The 25,614-nt window shown below is 50.0% G+C and overlaps 2 protein-coding genes and 2 long non-coding RNA genes across 7 annotated transcripts in view; 1 reads left to right on the top strand and 3 right to left on the bottom strand.

Moving 5' to 3' along the window:
• The window catches only part of SLC10A7 (solute carrier family 10 member 7), a 153,647-nt gene extending 150,727 nt beyond the window's left edge, over nt 1-2,920 (bottom strand). For 2 of the 4 annotated variants that reach the window (XM_052690132.1, XM_052690131.1), the window contains exons 1-2: nt 2,723-2,919; nt 18-100 (exon numbers count right to left, since the gene is read on the bottom strand). In XM_052690132.1, the coding sequence (XP_052546092.1) occupies nt 18-100; nt 2,723-2,822 (183 nt within the window). In that variant the 5' untranslated portion in view covers nt 2,823-2,919. Of the gene's footprint in view, nt 1-17; nt 101-2,722 lie in introns of all 4 variants that reach the window. The other 2 variants (XM_052690133.1, XM_052690130.1) reach the window with 2 other exon arrangements.
• A 5,896-nt stretch (nt 2,921-8,816) lies between these two features.
• On the bottom strand, nt 8,817-12,599 carry LOC128084297 (uncharacterized). Its single transcript, XR_008208446.1, has 3 exons — nt 12,511-12,599; nt 11,961-12,131; nt 8,817-10,240 (listed from the first exon to the last, which is right to left on the bottom strand). It is a non-coding gene; the product is annotated as an uncharacterized LOC128084297 (long non-coding RNA).
• Nucleotides 12,600-13,266: 667 nt separating this feature from the next.
• LOC128084358 (uncharacterized) lies at nt 13,267-18,307 on the bottom strand. Its single transcript, XR_008208496.1, has 3 exons — nt 18,228-18,307; nt 17,297-17,392; nt 13,267-13,337 (listed from the first exon to the last, which is right to left on the bottom strand). It is a non-coding gene; the product is annotated as an uncharacterized LOC128084358 (long non-coding RNA).
• A 6,332-nt stretch (nt 18,308-24,639) lies between these two features.
• POU4F2 (POU class 4 homeobox 2) lies at nt 24,640-25,614 on the top strand. Its single transcript, XM_052690204.1, has one exon. It carries the CDS (start codon nt 24,640-24,642, stop codon nt 25,612-25,614), a length of 975 nt encoding a protein of 324 aa, XP_052546164.1.

Here is a 25,614-nt window from a genome sequence, read left to right as displayed (position 1 = left end):
ATGAGAAATTACAATACCTCTGTTTTTAATGAGAGTCCGCTGTTAAAGAATATAGCTGAAACAGCAATGTAAGTAACGGTAATTTCGGGTTTCAAGGGTCCTAAAAAATACAGAGAGAGAACAGAGTGAACCGCGGTCAAAAAGACAACGAGACGCATATAAGTACGTCAATGTAAACAAGAATCTTTAGAAAAATATCTGCAAAACAATGTCGTAAGTTTCTTTGTCGTAAGAGCGATGTTTCTCTTAAGTTATAGAAAGGGTGCTGTTCGATCAGTGAGTGAAAAGCGAGGTACGATGTCACACGCATTTGGCTTCCTCGATCGCAGGCCCCTGGGAACTAATGGGCAAACTCGGAAAATGTGGAAAAGAAGGGGGCAGTTTTCACGCTTTGTCTTTCTCGTCGGACCTCACCCATAGCATCACAAAATATACACGTTGCACTCAAATGCAAACATCAGCTGCCTCCCCCGCAGGAACGTATCGTTCGCAAATCTGCCTTTCGCTTCTTCTCCCGTGACACACGCATCTGGGCAGCGGTCTGCGCGAAGGAAACCGAGCCTGACCGGCGATGAGCTCCTTGGGGCAAAGCAATTCCACGTGACTCCCTCGCAACAAGTGGAAAAAAAAACTATTTCAGACACGCCGCTGCAGTGAGATCAGCCAGGACAGGTGCCTACGCCTCTGAGGGCTCTGCGACTTTTGCATATGTATATATATACAATTCTTTTCCTGGGAAATAAAAATACTTTTTGCGCTCCCATAAAAATGATGAATTACCTTAAAATACCCTTTGCCTTTGGATGCCACCGAGAGCAAAAAGCATACGCTCTTTTTCCACAAGCATTCGTGCGGACGTTTCAATACAAATAAGATACGAGCAGTCTACTAAAGACCGAACTCACGTCCTAACTCTGCACGAGACGGTAAGTCATCGTGAGCAAAACCGCAGCGGCAAACAAGCAAGCCTTGACTCCACGCACCAAATAAGATCTTTTCTGCTCTCTTGCATGAATGATCCATTGACGTGAGCGACGTCAGCAGCCCTCCAAATAGAGGGTTCTGATGGAACGCTGAGCCGACTCACGTGTGCATCTCAAGTCATTAAAACCCAAATCCTGCTCTCGGACGGACCTCTGTGGAAGAGACACTTGAAGTATGTGTGTTACATTTAAAAATAATCGACACTAAAAATTAAAACACCTATATTAAGTGCAACGTAAAAATGAGCTGGGAAATGCAAAAGCTAAAGACGCAGCTAAGCACGTGGCTAGTGACAAAATTAAGGCAAGATAACTGAATAGCCAGAAAAAAAAAATATACATATATATATATTTCCACATGACCGTAGATATCATTTATACCCTTACGCACAACGATATAAATGCTCTAACCCTGTAAAAGGCTAGAGTACAATACATGTGTACGCATACACACCGGGCAGACAGACAGACAGCTGCTCTGGCTAAGAGAAAAATTGCTCCAGGACCCAGTTTTTCTTTCGTGGGACTTTTCATGGCACTACACGCATGCCATTACACAGGAGCAGTTTGTACCCCTAGACAACACGCAGCACAGCACAGCCATCCCACAGCACAGCTAACTGATCAGAACAGCTCCTCTTTATCTTGCATGCGGTACACTGATCGGAAAAGCCCTTTTCGTGGAAAAAAAAAATAAAATAAAATAAAATAAACAAGCACATTCACTCAGTAGGAAATCGTAGTGAAAAGGGCTCGCTTTATGCCCTGAAGGTGAGAACAACGTCCCACTGGCACGCGTGCCGGATCGCCCGTATTACTGAGTCAGGCAGAGCACGGTTTTGTCACCTGAAAGATGCTAAACAAAGTTTTTTTTTTCCACACGCTGATATTTTGCACCGCTTTTTTTTTTCTCCAGGTTTTGAAATGACCACTGAGACACCCAGGCTTTAGAAAATGTATATATACTGCTACTGAGAACAGGTCTGATGGTTTCTACTAATGCTTAAAAGTTTTATTTTTAAAGCTATTTGTCCCAGAAGCGATACCTTGCGAATGTTTTTACAGTAGAAAAAAAGGACACTGAAGTCCTCCGGCCGAAAATACGGGAAGTAAACGGAGGAAAAATCACCTCGCGTTCTAGTTTAAAGGCTCGCCCGCGTGGCTGCGAGGAAGCAGTGTGACAGCCACACCAGAAAGGCACGAACCACCTGACGCTACAAATCCCAATTTGTCTTTAATACCGGCTGAGGACACAGCGCGGATCCTGCCAGAAGCTCCACGTGGGCCCCGGCCAGCTGCGCAGAACAGCAGCCGACGGCGGGAAGGCTCCGTGCACAGCAGGCAGTGCCCGCGCTCAACTCCGCGCATTGCCGGAGCTTCGGCCGGCACGGCAACAGCTCGGAGCCCTTTTTAAATCGCTTCCAATCACCGCGCCGGCTCCTCAGTGAGAAAGCCGTGCGTCTTCAAACTTCAGATCTACTTAGGAAAAATAGAATCCAAGCAGAGCTAGACTCTCGCCACGCGGAACTGCTGCCGGAATCCCGACGAAATATTCTACTTTCCTACAGGCTTTGCAAACCCGCTGGGGGAACGGGACGTATAATCGAGCGGGCCCCTCCGCCAACTCGCCGCCCGAGTTCCCCCGCCCCGGGGCCGCCCGCCTCCTCCCGCCCGCGGACGCAGCCGGCCTCCCCCGCCCCACCGGCAGCACCCCCACCCGGGGCCGCGGGCGAACTCACCGCCTTTCACGCCGACGGCGGGCTCCAGCCTGGCGGCCGCGATGACCAACGCTATCCCCGCGATGAACCACTCCTTTCTCAGCCGCTCCAAGAGACCCATGGCGTCCGTGCGGCGGCCCGGCCGGCGCGCCTCAGCGCAGCGCCGGGGCGGGGTGCGACCCGCCGCCCGCCCGCCGGCAGGGCCAGCCGGATCCGCCGACAGGAAAAGTCTCACCCACCGCCGCCATCGCTACCACGCACCTCCGAGTAGATCCGCCGCGCCGCGCGGCGCCGCGAGCAGAGAGCGGACGTGGCTGAGCGGAGCCCTCCCCGCGAGCGTCCGCGAGGGCGAGGGGCGGGTGGCGCGTCCCCGCAGACGCGAGGCCGGGAGGCTGGGGGCGGCGGGCGAGGCCGTGCGCGCTCTTTCGGAACATTACAACGGCCGCGTGACGCCCGGCCGCTGACGCGCGGGAGGGCGGGCGCGAGGCGGCGGGCGCGGCCGTTGGGCGCCTTCGGGGTCGGGCCGCGGCTGGCGGCGCGGTGCCGGCCGCTTCGCAGCGCCTGCGGGTGGTCGCGTCGCGTGGGCGCCGTGCTCCCGAGCGCGCACGCCGGAGCTCACGCGTCTCCACGTGCGTCCTGTGAGCCTGTCGCTGCGTTACCCCGACACTCGGCCCCCTGCCCCGTCTCCCGGGGGGAAACGCCTCTCGTAATAACGCGCGGACAGCTTGTTCATCTCCCATTATCCCCCTGCGTTATACACGAGTCCAAAGTAACCGGCTCAGGTTATTCAGGAAATTCCTGATGCGAAAAACGTCGGGTTTATTTCAAAGCCGAGTACCTCGACCTCACACCGCAGCACGGTAACGATCCAATTCCAGTGCTCAGCCTACGCTTCTGACGTGCCGTTCCTCTCTTGTCCGGCGTCCCTAACGGATTCATTAGCCCGGGCTCTGCCCTACCCTGACCCTTCGCTCTAAATCACATTAACAAGAAAATGATAACGTATAAAACATTCCATCATCGCGGATCCTCACGCCGGCACTGCCGCAGCTCCCTTGTTTCCAGGCGCCTCAAGCGCACCTCGGTCCTATCAGGCCATTTCGAAGCATTTTGTTCGTACCTCCCTGTCTCCATACACACACACACACACACACACTTGGATTTCAAAGAACAACCGTGCAGCCACGCCAGATTTTTGGACGAAATAAATGCATAATGGCTGTTTTTTCCACACAAAGCTGGGGTTACAATGAGCTTAGGACTCAACTGCTGCACAAGAAGAATAAGGTGAATTGGCTAAGTTGTAAAGCCAAGGTGTGTTATTTAAATTGGATGAAACCTTTGTGCAGCCACTCAGTCTCAGGTGAGGTGGCTCTTCCTGCCCAGCCCATATGCTGCACAAAGGCCTTAGCTCTACAGCCAGGGGGCACAAAGGGGCACAAAGGGGCACAAAGGGGCACAAAGGGGCACAAAGGGGCACAAAGGGGCACAAAGGGGCACAAAGGGGCACAAAGGGGCACAAAGGGGCACAAAAGAACGTCAGGGTGACTCAGGAAAGAATTGTAACTGTCTATCGAGCCTAAAAAGTTTGAAGCGGCCATGTTTTGGAATGGGTAAAGCCACTGCAACACCGCTTGCTGCAGGCTGATGTACAGGGCGAGTGGGCACTGGAAGCTCTCAGACTGTCAATGAAATCCTACGCTTTGGAAAAGATAGCAAGTCTCTCTACATGGTTTTTGCACGGTCCTTATCCCGCTTCCCGCTTTGTATACAAATGCCAATTGCGAGTTTCTGATCTTGCCTACCTCCCAAGTTGACATGAGGTTCTTTCCGGAATGAAACGCTGGATTCCTACTTGTAGCTGAAACTAGTCGGAACCAGGACTTGAATACGAGGGCTAAAGCTGCTGAGAACTCTGAACAATCATTTTTACCTACCTCAGGATTGGCATCCCAGTTAAAAAGGTATCCTTCACTTTTTCTCTTTTTGAAGTGTATCTCCACACACTAAGGAGAACGTCCTTTAGATCCAGCTTAGCTCTTGGTTCACGCCTTGTCCAATTGGTAAAAGTGTGGAACCTCGGATTCTTCTCACTTCCATCTGCAAAGATTGCTCCTTCCCTAGAAAAGAATGAACTGCGTCATTGAGGTCCAGAGTTAGAACAGTAAAGAATAAAAAAGCTACCGGGCTGCTGACAGCCACCAGAAATCGTGGGAAAAGGTTCGGTTTTGCTTACAATTGCTGAAGAAAAAGATTTAGCGCTGCTCCATAGCTTTCAGCACATTCTTTACCTAGAAATTTTTCCAAGAGATCGGAGGTTCGTAATGATCACCTTTCTCCAACCGATCTGAAAAATTCATGGATTCGCAGGGTCGTCATCTTTTATAATCTTTAAGGTCCTCTGCGGGTATTACAAGCTGCATATTATTTTTTTTTAACAGAGGTAGCTTAGACGTTTTGGATTAAAAGCTGTTCTTCAGTTTTCTTGATAGGCACATATATATATATATATATATATATATATATATATATTTAACTTAATGGAAATTGTGACCTCTTTTAATAGTGAGGCTCTGTAAGCCCTGTCCTAACCCACCACCACCAAACAGGAAGGAAGAAACCGCCACGGACATATGTGCAACTGACAGGACTCACGTGTGTTTGCCAGACAGTGTTGCTGTTTTTATAAGCAATTTGTCATCCGTACTGAGGATCTGTTTAGTGTCTACCACCTAAAAACACATCGTGTAACGTGGCGCTTTCCTCATCAAGTTCCCATACAGATACTGTACCTATCCTGCTTAACCACTGGGACGCCGTCGGGTCCCACTGTCATCTGGCACCTGTATGAGTGCCTTCCCCATTGAGCTATAAAAAACAATTTCAGGATGCGTTTTGCTGTGACTTCAACAATATAAAAGGACAAATTCAATGGACAAAATTTCCATTTTTGATCGATAGATTTCATGAACAGAATGCAAACATACCTCAGGGCTTCCAGATGCTGTCTTGCCTCTGAAGGCCCCGCTGCTTCCTTTTGCATAAAAAATAAAAGCGCTGTATGACACCAAATCTTCCTCGCTCACGGATGAACTGCTAAAACCGGCAGGACTCTGTGTGTGAGCAGCGATCAGCTGTCACATTTCCCAAGTTGCAGAAATGGGCTGCGCTTTTCCGGACTTCACCTTAGGAAGGATCAGCCCAGTGTAGTTTCAAACTCGTGTCGAGATGTTGGCTTTCGTTTGTGCCGCGTGCAGCCTGTTTCTAATGTGTCCTCAGCCTCTTTTCTGCCCAACGTACTTGGCTGCCTAATTACTACGCAATTTTATTTTAGGGAACGTGGTGGAATTAAAAAGTTCTTCAGTAGAAGGTGTCGTTGTGTTATGCATTTAGACAGGAGAGATTTCAGTATAAAGGAGAGGGGATCGTGAGATAAAGGGCGCTTAAACGAATGGGAGAGTTAGTATTAAATAATTCAACTTGAAAAGAACAAAGATATTCAGACTGAACAAGATAAAGAGAAATGTTAATTATAAATAGGAAAGCTGAAGAGAAAAAGTGAAAATGTACGGAAAACAGTTTACGACACATTTACATTTCTCACAGGCACTTAGTCACGTCACCTCAGCTTTTCACAACAGCCACGAGAGACGGCTCTGCTGATCCCATTAGCTGCTTTCTCTCGTGGAAATGGAACTCGCAACGATTACTCTGTCCTGGTCTGGGTGCTTGTGCTTTTATCGGTAAGGAATCTTTTGCTTGCTGCTACTGAAAATGATACACAGTGAGTGCCTACCTGTTGCCAGTGCAGGACGGACTGCCGTGAGCACGAAGCTGCAGTAAGAATGACGTGAAAGTTCAACTTAGAACAGCGCTTAATGGGACTTAAACACATAAATAGGCATGCTTTTCTAAATAAAAACTAGGAGACTATAAAAGCTCCTTATTTCTACAACTGTATGACTTCTCAGCCCTCCCTCCCTCCCGAAGCCATACATGTATAACGCTTTTTGTCTAGGGTTCACTATTCAGATGATGTTTGGCATAGATAACGTAAATACTTGCTGCAGTAAATCAAACGGCATGACGAAGCTGTGTTTGAAACCCCTCATCGGCTTCTTTAACTGCAATGTTCAGAACAAAATTTTCAGTTTACTTTCATTGCTAGTGTGAAACCTGAGAAATGAAAAAAAAAAAAGAAAAAAAAAAAGAAAACATAGCTTCTCTGTATTATTTCACAGTTAGCAACAATTGCATTACACTTGCCAAACAAGACACTTGAGACTGAGCGCTGCAGCACTTCTGTACCTTCTTCTCCTTGAACTTGCCAAAGTTACTTTTTAGCATTGCAGTAATACGGAACCTCCTGAAACGTGACCAGTTTCGGCATAAAAACCTTTACTATCTTTACTTAGGAAAGAAGCAGATGATCTGTTTCTGGGTGTGTGCACATGTGTGCAGATGCCAGCTTTTTACTACAGTAACAGTGCAATTAGCTGCTCCCGGAGTGGGCAGAGCATACGAGTGACAGGAAGAGAGAGCGATCGTCCCAGCCTGCAGTACTTGTCACAAAGGTCAGGTTTGGAAAGAGCAACCCTCAGAGAAACCGCAAACGCGTGGGACAGCTGCTAGAGGAGCAGTTTGAATTACAGTTGCTGAAAAGAGGCTTTTAGAAATTTAAGGCTTATTCTCGGTGAACGAATGTCCATGAGGAGGGCTCGTCCACGAAGTAGGCCAGCCCGTGCTCGAAACTTTCAGATGGAGCCACTTTGGATTGTGCCCATCCCTCCGGATTTTAACAGGTTCAAAGAGTTAAATGGTTCAGATTAATGGGACAGATTCTCTAGTTTCCCCGAGAGGAGATGTCACGGAGCCTCCTTAGTTTTTCCCAGATCTACCGGTCTGACTTCAGACTAAGGCACCTGTTCCTTCATGTTTCTTTGATCCGCGCTTGTCGCTGCCGTACCCTGCCTAGCCCTCCATTGGCCCGGATAAGAGCCAAGTGCAGGGCTGTGCTGAGCTCTGATCACAACCGTTTTGGATATTTGAGAAAATAAAGTCTCAAGACCAATGTGATATATAATAAAAAAATGCAGGTATAGCCACATCCTTTGTGCTTAGCAAATTCACTTCTGTTGACCTACTTTTAACATCAAATCGCATTGGCAAACTACAGATTGACCGTTCACTCCGTGCCAACCAGCGTGAATTTCCCTCTGCAGGACAGAAACCAATAACTTCATAATAGATTTGAAGGTATAGATTAACAAAAGAGTGTTTTACCTGCCTTCCTCTTAATCAAGCGAGCTGTTCCAAGTGCCGGGAAACACGGGAGCTTGTGGTCATCCGCCCTGATCGTGCAGCTATTTCCCTACACCAAAGTAAATTCAACAAGGACTGTGAGAAAAAGAAAAAAATAAAAAGTCTGATAAGCACCCCCACGGGAAGATCTGTACGTGTGCCACGTCATTCCTGAGAGCCGTTGTTCCCTCTCATCCCTGTGGCACCGGGCTCCTCTGAGGCGGTGCAGCTGAGAAACTCCTTCCTTTTTTTCTAAACTTGTGCGTATACCAAGGTGGAGAACTCTGACTGCAAGGCTTTTTCACACCGTCAGCTGTGCAAGCATAAACCCAAACGCGCTTGCCCTGCAAACAAGCAACTGCGGTACGTGCGCAAAGAAAGGGCCTCGCTTCAGTAGAGCGTCCATGAGAGGCCAGCGGATTCATACCACTGAAAATTCAGACTTCAGTACACATGAGGACAACTGGGCACAAGCTGTCAGGTGTTTGTCCCTTGGCAGCGCACCGAATCGAATCAAAACCCTAACTCCTCTGCCGCTTCCAGCAGACATCGTCACCAGCCCTGTCATAGACGTACACGAGAGACCGCCTGGATGTACCAGACCGGGATGATCCAGGGGGATCAGGTCCGCTCCTGCATCGCCCTTGAAAGTTTCCGACTTAAGCGGAAAACTTATCTCAAACAGAAGAGCAGGTCGAAAAAAAAACAAGTAACAAGTGAAGTCAGGAAGGGAAATTAATACGCTAATTAATGAGGAAAAAAATATAAACAGAAAGGAGGAGATTCTTTACAAATTATTTAATAACAAACCAGCTTCTGTGCAGACACTGTATGCCCCAATACAACAACAACAAAAAAACCACAATGCTGACAACCCTTCATCCCACAATCTGCGGCATTAATAAATGATGAAGCGTTAAAAAACTGGGACGCTTTGTGCCTATAACAATATCGCATAAGGACAAGGGAATCAAGCTGAAACAAAACAAAGGGCATGATGGTGTGTTGCTGGCAAATAATTATATAAATGAAAAACAAAACCTCAGAAACAAATACGATATGCCCCCCCAGTCGTCAAACGGAAGAAAAACGTGACTGCCTCTTCTTCTTCTTAACCGCAATCGGATCCGGATTGAAAAGTCAGCAGTGTGTGATGAAAGTCTTGGGTGCAGTCATTATTCCAGCAGCGTCCAGCCCAAGCTGCTGATTTAAACGAAGACGGAGGGGAGATGGGATGGAAGTGGAGACTTCAGGTAAAGTTGAGGTAGAGTTTTAGGGAACACCGAAGACGCAACCTGAAGGGAAAGCCTTTTAAATCTCTAATTCCTGCTGTGTTGCAACGTGGCGGTCAGATTTCACGAAGGTTTCGGAGCAGCGTCCCTGCTGCTGGCCATCTATGAAGCTTGTGCCACGCGAGTCATCCGAGGGGAATTTCAAGTTGCTCTTCCAATGCCTCTCATCCAAGCTCCCCGGTTTTGTACCACGCGAGCAGCTTAAATGCCAAAGCCTCGTGCTGTAGCAACACGGGAAGGGACTCTTCTTTCTAAGTGCAAGCAAGTCATAAAAGACATAAAAGAAATTAGAAAGGAGAAGAGCAGATCAACGCGGGGAGGGATCCTCTTGTTATGTAGGCTGGGCCGAAAAATTGAAGCCTGAGGAGGTTGTATTAGGTAGGCCCTCCGTTTCTTTTATAGAACGTGCATTAAGAAGAGTTCTGCCTTGATCCCTTTAGGAAGCGGGAGAGTTACAACAGTGCTTTTTCCCTGGGAGCGTTTCTTAGCTTTCCTCACAGGAAGCTTTCCTTGTGAATTCTCAAGTAGATCAAATGTAAAGGCAAATCCCAAGTCAGAATTAATTGGCACTTTTTTTTTTTTCTTTCTCCAGGAGCAGGAGGGATATCAAATTCCTTCTGTGTAGATGAACTCACGCCGTTCTTGCAAACTCAAATTTGAGGAACCTGTACCTGACTTCGGAAGAACGTGCAAGAATGCAAGCGCTAAGCCTGAAGCAAAACACACCTTCCTGGTTTTGCCGCTCCGCTCTGCTATTCAGATGCTTTCCAGTCTGGTGCCCGCAACCCCCATTTACTCCAGAATTTTCCTGCGGCCTCAGCTTCCTTCGGCTTTGTCGTAGTTGTGGGTGCGGTGCCACGGAGCAAGCTGTGCCCGGCGTTAAGCGGTCCCTATACCCCTGCGTACTCAGAGCCAGATGATCAACGATGTAACGAACCTCGCTGTTCTAGAAGTCAAGAGTAACACCTCACTTGGGAGCACTTAGCACATTTAGCCCCGAGTTCATCAACACCTCATTCTCATCTTACATTACTTTATGAAATAAAGTGAAAGTGTTCCTCCTGTGGCCGACCACCACCCCCTCATGCCACGATTCTGCTCTGACAAAGGGACTTCTTGTAAGAATGGAGGGGGGGGGAAGGGGGAAAGAAAAAAAAAAAAAAAAAAAGCATTGCAGCACATCCGCTGTGTGAGTACCAGCGCTTACTTATCCAGACAGGTATTCACTTCTCATCTGCCATCCAGCAGCTATCTATGCATATAGCAAGCTTCATCTGAGTCACACAGTAATAATCACCGCTTATATACAGGATCCCTTGTGTACGGTATATTAATGTCTGGCTGGTAATTTAATGGCACCTCTAGGCATAAACAAAAGTTTATTAAAACAGTAAGTAAAATGTTCCCGAAGACTGGCCTGCGTTTCTAATTTTGTACTCGGCATTCCTAAGTACAGAGCAGCCTTGTTTAGCAAAGAAAAGGCTACTGAGTTAACACCGAGTAGCAGCATTTTGCACAAGTTAGACGCAGCATGGCCCAGAGCAATAGCTTCCTTCATTTATATTAACAACCCTTTCTTTCCTTATCATCTTAAACAACCACCACCAAACAAAACCTTGGATTACTAGAAAACACGCGCAACGCAAGAAAGAAGCAGCAAGTCGATTACCGCGCAGAACCCAGGCGCTTGGCAGTCCTTGGCCAGGCGGCTGAGGCCTGGAGTCCCTGCCGGCATCTGGCAGTGCCCTCTGTAGTTAAGAGCAGGCTGTGCTTGGAGCGTGGTATCTGAACGCACTGCAGAGCCTTCTGCACGCACACCTCCTCTTTCACACGAGATGCGCCTGCCACAGATTTCATTGTTTCAAAGACCAGGAAGTTTTCGGCTTTGTTAATGATGAAAGCTTGAGCTCGATAAAAGGCACATATCACGCGCTTCAGCTTTACTGCACGATGACGTGCTAATCTGAAACTGCTCGTGCTAAGGCTACAGCGCTGCTCTGCTCCCAGATGCTGACACGTCCCATTCCCACACCAAAATACCACGCACTGGTGCTCCATCTCCCTGAACGCTTCGCTTTCTACAGGCCTCAGCCGCCTGGCCGAGGACCGCCGAGTCCTTGCAAGGAATCTCAAACGCTCGAGCAACACAGAAGGCAGCCAGATGTGCTCCCATGCCCTTCACCTACAGGACCAGGGCACATACAGATGTTGCCAAGTCATTGCTTAGAACCCCGAAGCATTTGGCATAACCTAGATCACTCGCCTGCTTCTCAAACCGAGTCACACAGGCATCTGAGAAGTTTCTTGCAAACAGCACCAAAGTAAGAGAGACACTGGAGGTACTGCAGAGGAAAATCTCCTATATAAGTCATTTAACGCCTGTGTAGTATAGAAATCTGCTTTTTTGTTGTTGATGGTGCACTCCTCTGCACTGAGCACAAACCCGCTTTTTATCTTTAAAACACGATATCCTCATTCTTGAGAAATCGTAATGAAAACATTTGCTACTGCCCCGCTAGCTATAACCTGCACAGCTTGGCGTCCCAGTTTATTTGCAATGCTTTAACTCGTAACAGATAGATTCTTGCACCTTTCACCATCTTCTTAAAGATTAGATGACGAAGCACACAACGCTATGCGTAGCAACATAAAGTGCAGACACGTACCTGATTTCTTCTGTTTGTCATAAACCGCTGGCGCCTCTCGTGCAAAAGGAGGCAGAAGACCAGATGCCAGTGATCATCATAGCCCAGGTGCACGTTCTCCGCTATTTCACACTTCCCGTTAAAGACCAGGCAATATATCAGTCTTCCTTAAAATGGCTGGCTGATATTGACCTAAGATAAAACAACGCCACAAAACGTTCAGGCACGATGGAGTACTAGTAGGAATAGGAGGATCTAGCCCAGAAAAGAACGCAAGGCAAATTCATGCTGCTGTCAGTGGCGTCAGACTCGCCATGGCAGCACGTCCCCCAAATCCTCAAAGAGATCGAGCAGCCTTCTGCGCAGGAGCAGAATTGGCATTCAAACTGTTCCTTCGTGAAGGATATTGAGCTCTACTTTCTAGGTCTTATATCTCCTACAGAGGAGGACGGCAGCTTAGGACCCTCACCCTTCAAGGGGAGTCTTCCTGACCCCTTTAGTCTCCTTAGTGTGATTTAATGCCTCAGTTCCACGCTACGCTTGGACGCATTTTTAAGGTGCTGTGGCTTACCCTGACTTGGAAGACCTATGACCTTAAATCGAGTGTGACAGCCTCATATGAATAGCAGATAAACAAACCGTGCCGTGGCAGCAACCCACTGGCTGCTTCTGTTCTGTTCCTCGAGTGAAGAAGAACGATGTTGGTCAGAGCCTGGAAGCTTTGCATATTCATACTTACCACAGTTGTTAAATGTTTGAAAATTCAGGTAATGAGCAGGCAATACTCCTGCTGCCTTTGTACTGCTTGGGGGTTTGCTATTCTCATAATATCTCTACAGAAACCATTCTATCAAGTCAGGGTTTTTTTTCCCCCTCAAATTGAATTAACACTTGTACATTGAAGTTTTCAACATCACCCATAAGATTTTTCTACTTGTCAAAAGAATCTGCACGGTCTCTAACCATGAATAAAAATGATTTTAGATATCATCTTCATTTCAAGTTTTACTTCTTGGGATTAATTTAATTGATTGTGCTGGTGGCTTGTTAAGCAGCTGCTGAATAAACAGGCCGTTCGTCTTTCTGTGTAAACATATCCTATCCTTGATTTTCCTTCTATGTATCTATTGAACTTTTTTTCTGCGTGCATCCAGAGGAAAAAGACGTTCGTGTTTTATCCTTTCCCGACATAACTCTGAGTAGCCCCATCAATCTCTCCTTCAATACAATTCTCATTTTATGCTGTGCAGACCTAATCTCGATTTGTGTCTATTAAAACCACATTAACCTTGTTTTATGGCTGTATAACAGATCAGTCTAACCTGAGAACTTCAGATGAAATCAAAGGAGGTGGATTTTGCTGGATTTTAAACACGTTTTTCCTTTTCCCACATGATTCTAATGAAGAAAATTGCCAACATGAAAAATATTCATTTAAAAATCAACAAACCCATGGTTGCAAATAATTCTTTCTATACTCTTTTCTTTCTTGCAAGGGTTATTTAGTTTCTTAAAAATCTTTAGACATCCAGATTTTCTTAGTGATACACGTTCTGCAAGCAGTAACTCACGGACTAAAGTGAGATGAGAAAAGGAGAAGTGATTGGAGACCGCAGCGCTGAAGATAAAGCGGGCAAGAAAAAGTCGCCGCTGTAATAAGACACAGGAAATGCAGAGACCCATAAAATCAGTTATCGGTAACATTTTAATGCTCAGGTAAGCGCCATCCGTAGCAGTAAACAATTGCGATGCAAATGAAAAAGTAATAAACAGCACATAGCTTCGTTTGAACACTGGGAGTCTACATCAACAAGACCTACGGTACCCACGGCCTCCGCTTTTTCCTCTACGCTTTCCCTCTCTGACCAGTCCATTACAGCAGATTTCTGTCACAAGCTATACAAGTACCAACGGCAGGGGGTGTCAGCAGAGGTCAAGGTAAGAAGGCTCCTGGACTGGTTCATTCGGAGGCCAACGGAAGACAGTGGAAAGAGAAGAATAAGCTTTATTTCACAGGAAACGTTTGGCCACAGGCAGCCACCGCGAGCTTGAACCTAACCGATACTCCCTTATTCCCCCATCTCTTGATGCACCATTGCTTCTAAAAACCAAGGTGTGCCACAGCAGCCATACAGCTGTGTACCTGCCTAAACACGTGCGGGTGACCAGACTTCAACGTTCCTAAGTGAGCTTGGACTCTGGTCCTCCGAAGGGCTGCAGGGCAGGATAGCCACACGTTCTACTTCTCTGCTGCCCAGTGACACGCCAGGTTTGGAAGACAAACCGAAGGTCTCCTTTTAAACGGTATATGGCTGAAAACCCTACTTTGAGTAAATAGAATTTGACATTAGTTAATTTGTCACTAAACTGCTAAAAATTCAGATAAACAACTAAGATGAGACGGTAACCCCACCATTGGCGCAGCTTGCTGAAGGCAGCTATTCATCTAATAGCACACAAACTACTCTGATTTTCTCGTGTCGGTTCATAATTTGGGGGCTATCTTGGGATATCCTATTTTTACTCTTCACGAAGGAACGTACGAATTCTAATCAGTCTGGAAATCTCCAGAGTCCGAAGGGAATTTGCATTTCTGCATAAAGAATGGCTAGATACAGAGGAATAAGATGGGGACGGTTCGGATTGTACAGAAACAGGCGGGATACGCCGTGGTCAGTCGCGCCACAAGATTTAGCCCACTTACCTTTTCCTCCTCTTCCGGAACAAGGCCAGTCATAATTAGACGTTACAATGAGCAAGCGAGCAAGATGTTTGAATCCACGGCAGAGCGGTGGACTTGTTTTTCCTCACCTTCAGTGGCATATTTCTGCCCTCCTTCTTCATCATTTAGCTGTTTTGTAGTTTGTGTCAAACGAGCCTCGTTCTCCTCGTTACAGACAAAGATCTTTGCTTGTCAAAGTGCTGAGAGAGCTAATTCTCATGGTTCTCACTTGTTACAGAGGCCTCCTGCCAAAGAAGCCGTTTGGCTTAAAACACAGCAAACAGCCTCTCCTCCTCTCTCCCACAGCTCACTTCAAGAAGCCTGTTTTCATAAACACTGCATCTTGTCGGCGCTGAACAGCGCAACTTGAAGTTGCCATATCAAATACACTTATGGAAGGCAGCAACAAAGAGATACCTCGACAGACTAATGATGACCTCCCACAAGCAAGGCACTTAGGAGGCTCACTCGCTTCCCTGCTTTGCATCTTAAAAAGTAGCAGCTGAGTGATGCACTTGCCAGGCATACCTGTCCTGCTCGTCACAATGGAAATAAAAAATCAGATGCCATGGGCAGTACAAACGGAGATGTCATCGACAAACTGTGAACCAGGCAGCTTGGGGACAAATACAACTTACAGGCAGCTAAGAAATAGCCTCTTAACAAGTTCAAGCGAGCAAGGGAGCTATTCAGAAATAACTAATGCCTATTTTGTAGGTCCCTACAATTCTTAGTGCAAGAAGAGGGGGCAGAAAATGCCTCGTGGCAGTACCTCAGAAGTTCACAGGCATGTTTTCTTGCAGCGAGGTCATCAGGATCATCACTGCTCAGCCCAAACGCTAGGCAAAGTGAAGATCCCTCATTGAATTTGATCTGTTCTTACAAGCCCTGAATCTGAGCACAAAGCCCCAGTAGGAAAAGTGAGGAGTGAAGTGTAGGCTCTGTTCAAGTTCACAGGTAAAAAAAAAAACCACAAAGTCCTGACCTTGAGGAAATCCCACTAACACCTCTGGAAGTAGCAAAGCCCAACACATCTCTGCAGAGGAACCTCTGTGTTTGAATGACGGAATGTCCCACGGTTACGCACCCCCACTGAACGAACAACTGATGGTTCCTTCTGTCCAGGCAAAAATGCGCCGTTGGATGAAACTGATGCTGACACCCCTTGGGCTCCTCCACAGCCAGGGAATGAGCAAAGACATTCAAAACAGATGCAAATCAGGCTTTTGCTCAGAGATCAGGATTCACGCTTAGAAAAGGAAGACGGTAAGGATCACCCTAAACACCAAACAGCCACCCTGCATTAACAAGGAACAAAACAAGCAGAATGCTGCTGAACCAAGCCATGATTTAAAACAGCTGTGTTCCCAGTAACCAAGGCATTTTTAATAACAGAAAATATATCTGGAAGCCAACGTTAGGAAGATTTTAGTAGGTGCCTGTTAACAAACCAAACTTCAACACTTTCTTTGGAGCTGATTACAGGGATATGCCCTTGCGTCTTCTCACTGGGGTCTTCCAAAAGTCCAAGCTTTGGGTTTTTTTTGTTTGTTTTTTTTTTTTTTTTTTGTTTGTTTTTTTAAGTTATTATTTTTAATTTTCCCTGCCTAGATTTCCCTCTACCTTACAAAGCAGCATAGACCGCTACTTACTCATTGCTTCGCTTTATTAAGATGCAGTTCATGTTTTCACCTGTGTTGTATGGTTTGCAACCATAAAATATGGATCTAAAATCCAGAAGACATGAGAGCGTAAGGAGTCTTTCAGACGCGCATGCTTTTGGAGAAAAACACACCGGGCGTGCGAGCAGAGCCGCACTGTTGTCTGTGACCTACAATAGCTTCTCATATAACAAATTGTTTCAGGAGTTACGTTAGAACGAGTAGAGAGCTCTTTCAGCATTTTCATCGCGTTCGGCTAAAATCCCAGGTCTGACAGTGTATCTTGACAAGCGAGTCCACATGAAATATGTTGCTAATTATTTATACACCTCTTCAAAGGCTCGGCGCTTCTACTTGCACTTCTTGCTACTCCTACCTACCCAGGCCCTACAGCTGTTTTTCCCATCACTGAGCTGAAACCCCTTAGAGTAACAAGTCCATAATGGAGGTTCATAAACTCGGCAGTGATTAACAGCATGGGTTAATCAAATGAGTGTAGAACAGGCTTTCCCCCCTTTTCTTTAAAGAGAACTGGCCCCAAGTGTTTTTTCGCTTATTACCACACAGAAATAATTTTGCAATTAACTTTTACTTACTGGTGTCACAGCAGGCTCTGCAGAGCTCCGGCAGAAGCAAGAGCCGCTGTGCTTGGCGGCCCCTGGGCACGCAGGAGCCATCTCCCTGCAGAGGTGACCCTACAGCACAGCCGTGGCAGTTCAGTGATGGCCAGGCATCGCTGGGCATTACTTGGTTCCTTATGAGAATCAGCGGTGCCGGGCTTGCCCGCAGCCAAACCTGCTATGACAAACCTCCAGCGAGCTCTGCTCAGCAGTTGTGACTGAGTTCAGCTACTTAGGAGAAGTGCCCTGCTACCTCTATGGCAGACACCCCTAACTCTCAAAAGCTTGGAGCCAGGAAAACATCGCAACCATAAAACTGTCTTTTAATGGCTCTTTCCTAGACCCTGAGTATACCTTGCTTGTCTGCCACTAACCACGGCACTTCTGTTGAAAGCTTTCTGCATGGGGATGTTGAAACGAATCAGCCTGAAATTGCAATGCAATTCAGTTCTGATGAAGAAAAAAAGAGCAGAAAAAATGAGTTCAGTTAAGAACAGGGATACACAAGACTTAACTTCTGAGCCAGAAATGAAATGCTTGCCATTTTGTCTCACCCAGTCAGCAGTGTTTTCTTGCAATACTCGCTCCTGGAAATAACTAGCAGCTGTCAACCGATTCAGTCAGTTTTTCTTGCTGCAATCCTTATCGCTGCACACACCTGCTTTTTGCTGTTATTTAGGCAAATCTACAGGTTCTTCTCAGAAGCACATACTTTCTGCTAGCATCCTGCAATGTGATACCACCTTCTTTCACCCACTACTGTTCTACACAGATTATGATAACGTAGGGGTAGGAAAACAAGCTCATTTGCACATAGACTGTGAGTAGACCTTAAGCATGTTCTGAACAGTAGAGTTTTGGCATTCTGAAGTAGACGTAGACAATTCAGGCCAAAAACTCTTCTCCTTCGGAGAATCTTCATGCTTGGACACATTTCAGAAACATAGTGTGAAAACAACTAAGTGAGAGAAGACAGACTAAATTTCTCATTTTTGTCCTCTCCAGAACTGGGGGGGTGGTTCACTCACAAACTGGTGCTTCCCCTTCCCTGCTTGCACTTGTAGGACCCACACCAAACAGGGGAGGCAAGCAAACTTTCTGCTTTCACACCAGAAAAAGAAACCACCTACTTTATCACAAAACCTGGATATAACACAAGACATACAACACCAGGAACGCAGAACAACACAAACAGCCGCAAAGACAGAGTGTAAAACTGAAGCCAGGAAGCACCAAGCCTATGCCTCTGTGAAGGAGCAGCTCCTGCCTGCCTCTAAACCCTCACCTCATCGGGCACAGCAGTGTTCTCCCTATACCCCACGGAACTGTAGGCAGAGGCAGCTCACTGGCAGCAAGCTGCCAGCAACATGGCTTCTGCAGGGCAGGAAGCAGTGCCTCCCTGGGCCCTAATTAAGCCATCACACAGCTGTGGGCACTCACAGCAGACGAGGTGTAATGCTTGTAAAAAAAAAATAATGTAAACATTACAATTAAAATGTCAGATACTCATAAAAACAAAACAAAATAAGAAGATAAAAATAATAAAAACATTTTGTCTTCCTTTAGACTGGACTGTATGGGCCCAGTGACCAGTTTGCAGAAGCAGGCAAGCACCCTAGCAACTCAAATCATTGTGCCAGAAGTACTGGCATGTTTTGGAGAGCACTGCTAGTGACGTGCAGTAACAAATAGGCACAGTTCTGGAAAATGTGCTGGACTGCACCAGAAAAACAGACATTTTGTTCAGGCAAGTGCTGTTGAGATGAGCAATCTGTAATTTGATGCTGCATTTGCTATATGCATATTTATAAACATGCGCAGACATAAGCAGGTGAATGATGTAATCTTAAGAGTCTTTGTACTTTTTCTGGCCGAAACAGGCAGTGAAACAGTTCGGCACTAATTTAGCTTGTCCCACTTCAGCAAAACATTTGAAGGTGGTTGTGCGTATACGGGCTTTTCTGGACGAGTGCCTCCAAGTATATTTACATGGAACCATTTCATTGTGGCCGGTGTTACCGGTAAAAACAGAGTATAACAGAGTATAACAGCTCTCGTGGAGCTGCCTGGTTGCTCTCTGCAAGGGACTGAGTGCTGGAATCATGGTGCTGTCTCAGCACTGTGGGAGAGACGTAGCCGTCTCCTACCTGGTGATTCCAATGAGAGACCTTGGTGAGAACTACAGTGGTGTCACACAGAACGTCTCAGCCACAGAAAAGGTCTAGGGGAGCAAGCATAACCAAGCAAGATTCGAGAGAACAAAGTTTCACCCCCCAAAAAACCAACAAAAAATCACTAGCAAACCAAAAAAAACCAACACAACCACTGCTACCAAAACAAACCGGGGTAGTCTGACCAGCTGAGCCAACACCCAGCACGGTGGAAAGGAGAGAAGAGGATATCAAATTCACTTTGAAAACAGGGCAGAGGAAGATGGAGGACGTTTAGAAATTGGAAGACATGACCCTGTCAGCTGAGGACACGTCATTGTTTAATGGCCAAACAAACAAACAAACCAACAAATAAATAAAAATACAATACAATACAATACAATACAATACAATAAAAAGGAAGATTTTTTTGAACTATTACTAGTCCTGAAAGAGAGCTGCAGTGCAAGAAGCATCTCTGGATGCATCAGGTGTGCACTCGCTTTTGCTTTGCTCCACTGACATTGCATACACAGAGACAGGGAGGACTTTTGTGCTTCTCTAAACGGATGTGTTTGGAATATGATTTATGATAACTCATCTGCATCAAGTGAAAAGAACAAAAGTAATTGACGACAGGTATTCTAAGGTACCGTGGTTTTGTGTAGATCTGCAAAAATAGAGTCCTGACGTCTATCTGCCTTGAATTATGGAATTTGCTTTTCATGATCCGTGAGATGTTAACATTTTCAGTACACGGAGCGACTTGGGAGGAGGCTGAAATGGCTATTTGTAAGGTAAGTAGGTTCCCTGAGAGACTTGAATTTGAGTTTCTTTTCTGTTTTCATAGCCCAGTACAACCTTTCCCTCTGGAAGCTACTTTAAGTCTGTGGATTCTCTTCTCTACAGTTTTGCCTTTATCCAAAAGGAGAAGCAGGGAAGTTTGCCCCAGGTTTGGTGGCTCTGATTTCGCACAGTGCTTGGGAAGCCGAAGTGTCTCAAAAACCTCAAACTGAAAGGCAGACGAAGCCATGGGATTGCAACATGCCGAGGACCTTGAGCTACGAAGCATGCAATGGAAGGCAGAATCACAGTGGATGTGTAAAGAGGACTGGTGTGCGGCCATGCGGGAAGCCGAACGGTGATGGGTGACGTTGGCACCAGCTGCCACCGAACGGCACGGGGTGGCTGGGGCGGGAGGGCAGTGGTGCTGTCGGGTTGGGTCAGGGGTGGAAAAGGGCTCGAAGGGGCCCTGCAGGAGTGCTGGAAGAGCCCGGGGGTTGGGGGGGGGTGACATTCCTGGTTTCCTGCTGGGCGGTCTCGGCTGGGCCCTGCTCAGCAGTCTGCTCACATCCGCTCGCGCGGAGAATACCCAGCTTCCTTTGTCTAAAGTGTTGAGTGGTTATGAATAGTAAGGATAGACTATCTGTAATTATTTTTAAATAATTAATGGTTTTGTTAGATCCCTTCACTTTTACATTAGGTTTCTGTTAATGTAAGTTAAATCAAAATGTACTTCAGTTTCCAGGCAGCTCCCAAATGTATTTTTCATTCTTTCATAACATTACTTCAAGCACTCGATGAGGTGTCTGTGACCAAGTCGGCTCCCGAGCCGGCAGCCTCCCGTCCTCAGCATCTCGGAGAGAGCCCCGTCGGGCGGCCGTTCCTCGGGGGGCGATAAGGCGAAGCGGCGGATTCCCTCGTGGCTGCCGGGTGCCACCCCTCGGCGCGACGAGGACCTCGGCGGCCCCGGGGCTGCCCCTAAAGGCGAGGGGCGAGCTAACCCGGAGCCCCCCGCCCGTCCCGCCCCCTGCCCGTGCGGAGCTAAACGCGCTCGTTCAACACAAACGTCGCTAAAACTGCCGGGATAAATTATGCAGAGGGATTTCAGGATTTCTTTCAAGTAATTAAGTTTCGATTTCTTGCGTTTATTTCAGTGCCAGGAAGCACGGGCCGCCGCGGATGGCGAAAAGTCTCCATTGATCGTTCCGGGCTGGAAGTTTGATTTCGTGACCAGACCCGGAGCGGGGCGGGGAGGCCGCGGGGACCCCCGCCGGGTGTGAGGGCAGCGGGTAGGGAGGGGCGGCGGCGGCGGGGCCGAGGCTGTCCGCACGGCGCGGCCCCGCGGGGGCGGCCGGGCCGGGCGCTGCCCCGCGCCGAGATGGGGCGCGCTGCGAGCGGAGCCCGCATCCGAACGAATGAAAAATTGATGGGGCGCATTAGGTTCGGTAAAATATGAATGCGCGGCTTTAAATTTTAATCGTAAATCAGAACGCGGATACGTGAGAGGCGACAGGGATTTTTCTTCAGGTGTCCGCGCGGGTCAGGCTGGGGGCGTGGGCTGGGGGAGGATCTCCCTTCCTTTAGAGCCCTCGGCTCCGGGGGCTGCCGGCCGGCTCCTGCTTCCACCCTCTGGCTCCGTCCTCCCTCTGGGCGGGGGGGCAGCGGGCACCGCTGTGCGTCTCTCCCTGAAAAAAAAAAAAAAAAAAAAAAAAAAAAAAGGATAAAAAGAAAAATCACAGTTGAAAGCCACAAAAACAATCGTTCCAAAAATGCGACCGCGGTGCCGCGGGCAGAGAGAGACCCGCGCTGAGCGGCGGGCGGGGACCGCGCGCTGTGACCGGGACGCGGGCGGGGAGGGGATGGAGCGGGGCGGTACCCCCACGGGGGCCGCGCGGGCTCTCCGCGCTGCGGTGGCAGGCGGGGGGGGGGGGGGTTGCGCGGGGAGAGCCGCTCCGTGCGCCCCGAGCCCGTTCGACCCCGTCCCGACCGCGTGGGGCGGCGGCTGTGCGCGGCGGTTTGCGGAGAGCTGTCAGATGTGATTACTATCCAGATTAATTCATATTAACGATATGCATCCTCCGCGCTCCCATGTGACGGCATACATTAGAACAACTATTGCAAGTAATTAAACTCAATGCGGGAGGGGTTAAAGATACGTCGTGGGGAGATTTTATTGCGATGGAACTCCTCGTCAATGTTGAGCCGGAGCGCGAGACGCGCAGAGAGCCCTTTCCTCGAGGCCGCCTTCCCCCGGACCGCCCGGCGGAGCGAGGTACTTCTGCCTCTTTCTTTGCTTCTTCCCGGCGAGCGGGGGGTCCTCGCCTCGGGGCTCGGGGCACGGCGAGGGCCGGGCTGAGGCCGGGGCTCCTGCGCGGCTCTGCGCGGCTCTGCGCGGGCCCTGGGTGGCAGCGCCCGGAGCCCCGCGGAGCCCGAACGATTCTCGGCGGAGTTTTGTCGGGCGTCGGAACGGCTCGGCGGTTTGGGCTGATGAGCCGAGCAGAAAGGCTTCTGAAGATTAAGCAAATTGGACAACCCTCGTTAATTAGAACATAATTTAAAGTTTGAAATGATATCACTCACGAAGTCGCCTAATTAGCATGGCGGCGTGTTAATGGCCTGCTGAGACGCGGGGCTGCGGCGTGAGCTCCTCGAAGGCTCCCAAGAAAATCCTCTTTCCTGTGTTGTCATTAATAAAAGATTTCTATAGACTTCAGCCTTTCAACGGTGACACACAATTTATAGTACACACAATGCGTTAGCCCATAGTGCCGCTCGATTTTTTTACTATTATGAAAACTAATAAATTCGTCAAGCTGAATTAAGCATACAAATCAGATGAGGCATAACAGATTACATATTGAAGCGCGGTGTCTCCCGAGCCTAAATGAAATTTCAATCTAATAATTCCTTCCTGGCCCGGCCGTAATTTGTTTAGAGATGTTGTTCTACTTCTTTCCAAGCGCTATTCGCACCATAATTAAATGATACTCAAGCTTTTAACTTTGATTTATTTCATTTCTCCGAGCCGGCGACAGTGAGAGCTGATACAATGCAATTTTTTTTCTATTTCCCTTAAAATTACCAACTCTGCTGTTTAGGTGAGAAATTAAACACCTAAGCACTTATGTAAACCTTCCCTCTGCAAAGTAAAATTCATGGAAGAACACCCGGCCGCCTCGCGGACCTCCTCGCTCCTTTCCCTCCCTCTTTCCCTTTCGCTTTCGGACACGGAGTCCTGTGGGACCCCATTCGGCCCCGGGCCAGACCCGGCCGCCGCCCCGCGCCTCCCCCTGAGCCCTCGTGAGCAGAGCCCGGCCGGGCGGCTCCGGACCCGCGGGCTCGTTTGGAGCCCGGACGGCACTTTTCCTTCCGTTTCCTTTTATTTTATCCTTTTCCTTTCTTTTTTTCCTTTATTTATTTATTTAGTTAGTTGAGGTCTAATTTGGGACGAGGGGGGAGCGCTTTTCCTTTTCCTTTTTTTTTTTTTTTGCTTTTTTCTTTTTCCTTTTTTTTTCGTTTTTCCTTTTTTTTTTTTTTTTTTTTTTTCCCCTCTCGTTTTTCGTTTTTTTTCCCTCCCTCCTCTCGGAGGGAGGCGGCGGGGCGCGGCGTGGGGGTGGGCGCGGGGGCTGCGGGGGGCGGGCGGGGAGCGGCGGAGGAGGGGGCCGGGGCGAGCGGGCGGGCGCGTAGGGCCCTTGGCGGAGCCGGGCCGTAGTGACAGGCGGGAGGGGAGGGACGGAGGGGAGAGAGTAAAACCCAGCGGCGCGGCGGCGGGGAGGGCACTCGGCGAGCGGCGAGGGCCGGCGCCGGAGAGGAGACAGCGGCGGACGGCGGCGAGCGCGCGGGCGGAGGGCGGGAGGCACCCGCGCAACCCCCGCGCAACCCCGGCGCAACTCCCGCGCGCCGCCGGCTTCCCGGAGCCGCCGATCCCGGCCGCGTGCTGCCCGGCGGGGCTCGAGCGGGAGGCCGGGGGCCGAGCGGGGCTTTTCGCATTTTTCCTTCCGCCGGGGGAGGGGGGGGGAGGAAGGCGGGGGGGCTCTCGCGGCTGTTCCGGGGGGTCCGGGCCCCCCGGCCCCGCGCCGCCGCCCTCCTCCCGCGGGCGGCGCGATGATGTCCCTGAGCAGCAAGCAGCCCTTCGGCCTCCCCCACGGCGGCGGCGGCGGCGGCGGCGGCGGCGGCGGCGGCGGTGGCGGCCTCCACGAAACCAAGTACTCGGCCCTGCACAGCGCCTCGCCCTGCCCCTCGGCCGCCGCCCCCGCCGCCAGCTCCCCCGGCGGCACCGGCACCGGCGGCACGGCCGGACGCAGCTCCGGCTCCGGCTCCGGCTCCGGCCCCGGCCCCGGCGGCGGAGGCTCGGGCTCGGGCTCCGGCTCCGGCGGCGGCGGCGCGGAGGCGATGCGGCGGGGCTGTCTGCCCGCCCCTCCGGTAGGTGCCCGCCGCCCGCTTTAAGGGAACCCCCGGCGGCCCCGCGCCCGCTGATGATTTTTTCATGGCCGCGCAGCGAATCGCCCGGCCCGAGCGGTGCGTGCGCGGCTCCCGCCGCCCGTATGAATTTTGATGACCCGGGTGCGGCGTGGCCGGGCGCTGCAGCGCGTCCGTGTGCAAGCTCCTCGCGTTCCTCTCTCCCCTTTGCTCTCTCCCTCTCTCTCTCTGTCCTTTTTTTTTTTTTTTTTTTTTTTTTTTCGCCGGGATTTCTCTCTTAACATGCGGGGAAGGTCGTAGCGGCGCGGCGGAGCGCGCGGGGAGGCGAATTCCCCGCTGAGCGTTATGTGCGCCTTCTATTTGCAATTGCAGAGCAATATATTCGGCGGTCTGGACGAGAGCCTGCTGGCCCGCGCCGAAGCCCTGGCAGCCGTGGACATCGTCTCTCCCGGCAAGAGCCACCATCCGCACCCGCCGCACCACAGCCCCTTCAAGCCGGACGCCACGTACCACACCATGAACGCCATCCCCTGCACGTCGGCCGCCTCCTCCTCGTCGGTGCCCATCTCGCACCCGTCCGCGCTGGCGGGCGCCCACCACCACCACCATCACCACCACCACCACCACCACCCGCAGCCGCACCAGGCGCTGGAGGGGGAACTCTTGGAGCACCTGACGCCGGGGCTGGCGCTGGGCGCCATGGCGGCCCCCGACGGCGCCGTCGTCTCCTCGGCGCCGGGCCACGCTCCGCACATGGCGGGGATGGCACCCATGCACCCCGCGGCGCTGGGCATGGCCCACGCGCACGGGCTGCCGGCCCACATGGGCTGCGTGAGCGACGTGGACGCCGACCCGCGCGACCTGGAGGCGTTCGCCGAGCGCTTCAAGCAGCGCCGCATCAAGCTGGGGGTCACCCAGGCCGACGTGGGCTCGGCGCTGGCCAACCTGAAGATCCCGGGCGTGGGCTCGCTCAGCCAGAGCACCATCTGCCGCTTCGAGTCGCTGACGCTGTCGCACAACAACATGATCGCCCTCAAGCCCATCCTGCAGGCCTGGCTGGAGGAGGCCGAGAAGTCGCACCGCGAGAAGCTGGCCAAGCCCGAGCTCTTCAGCGGCGCCGAGAAGAAGCGCAAGCGGACCTCCATCGCCGCCCCCGAGAAGCGCTCGCTCGAGGCCTATTTCGCGCTGCAGCCGCGACCCTCCTCCGAGAAGATCGCCGCCATCGCCGAGAAGCTCGACCTCAAGAAGAACGTGGTGCGCGTCTGGTTCTGCAACCAGCGCCAGAAGCAGAAGCGCATGAAGTACTCCGCGGGCATCTGA

The sequence above is a fragment of the Tympanuchus pallidicinctus genome, unplaced genomic scaffold, assembly GCF_026119805.1.
Source record: "Tympanuchus pallidicinctus isolate F22 unplaced genomic scaffold, pur_lepc_1.0 scaffold26, whole genome shotgun sequence".
In the NCBI taxonomy this organism is placed as follows: domain Eukaryota; kingdom Metazoa; phylum Chordata; class Aves; order Galliformes; family Phasianidae; genus Tympanuchus; species Tympanuchus pallidicinctus.
This window is presented reverse-complemented; position numbering and strand designations above follow the sequence as displayed.

Coding starts and splice junctions, on each gene's coding strand:
- POU4F2 (XM_052690204.1), top strand. CDS start 24,640: ATGTGCGCCTTCTATTTGCAATTGCAGAGCAATATATTCGGCGGTCTG.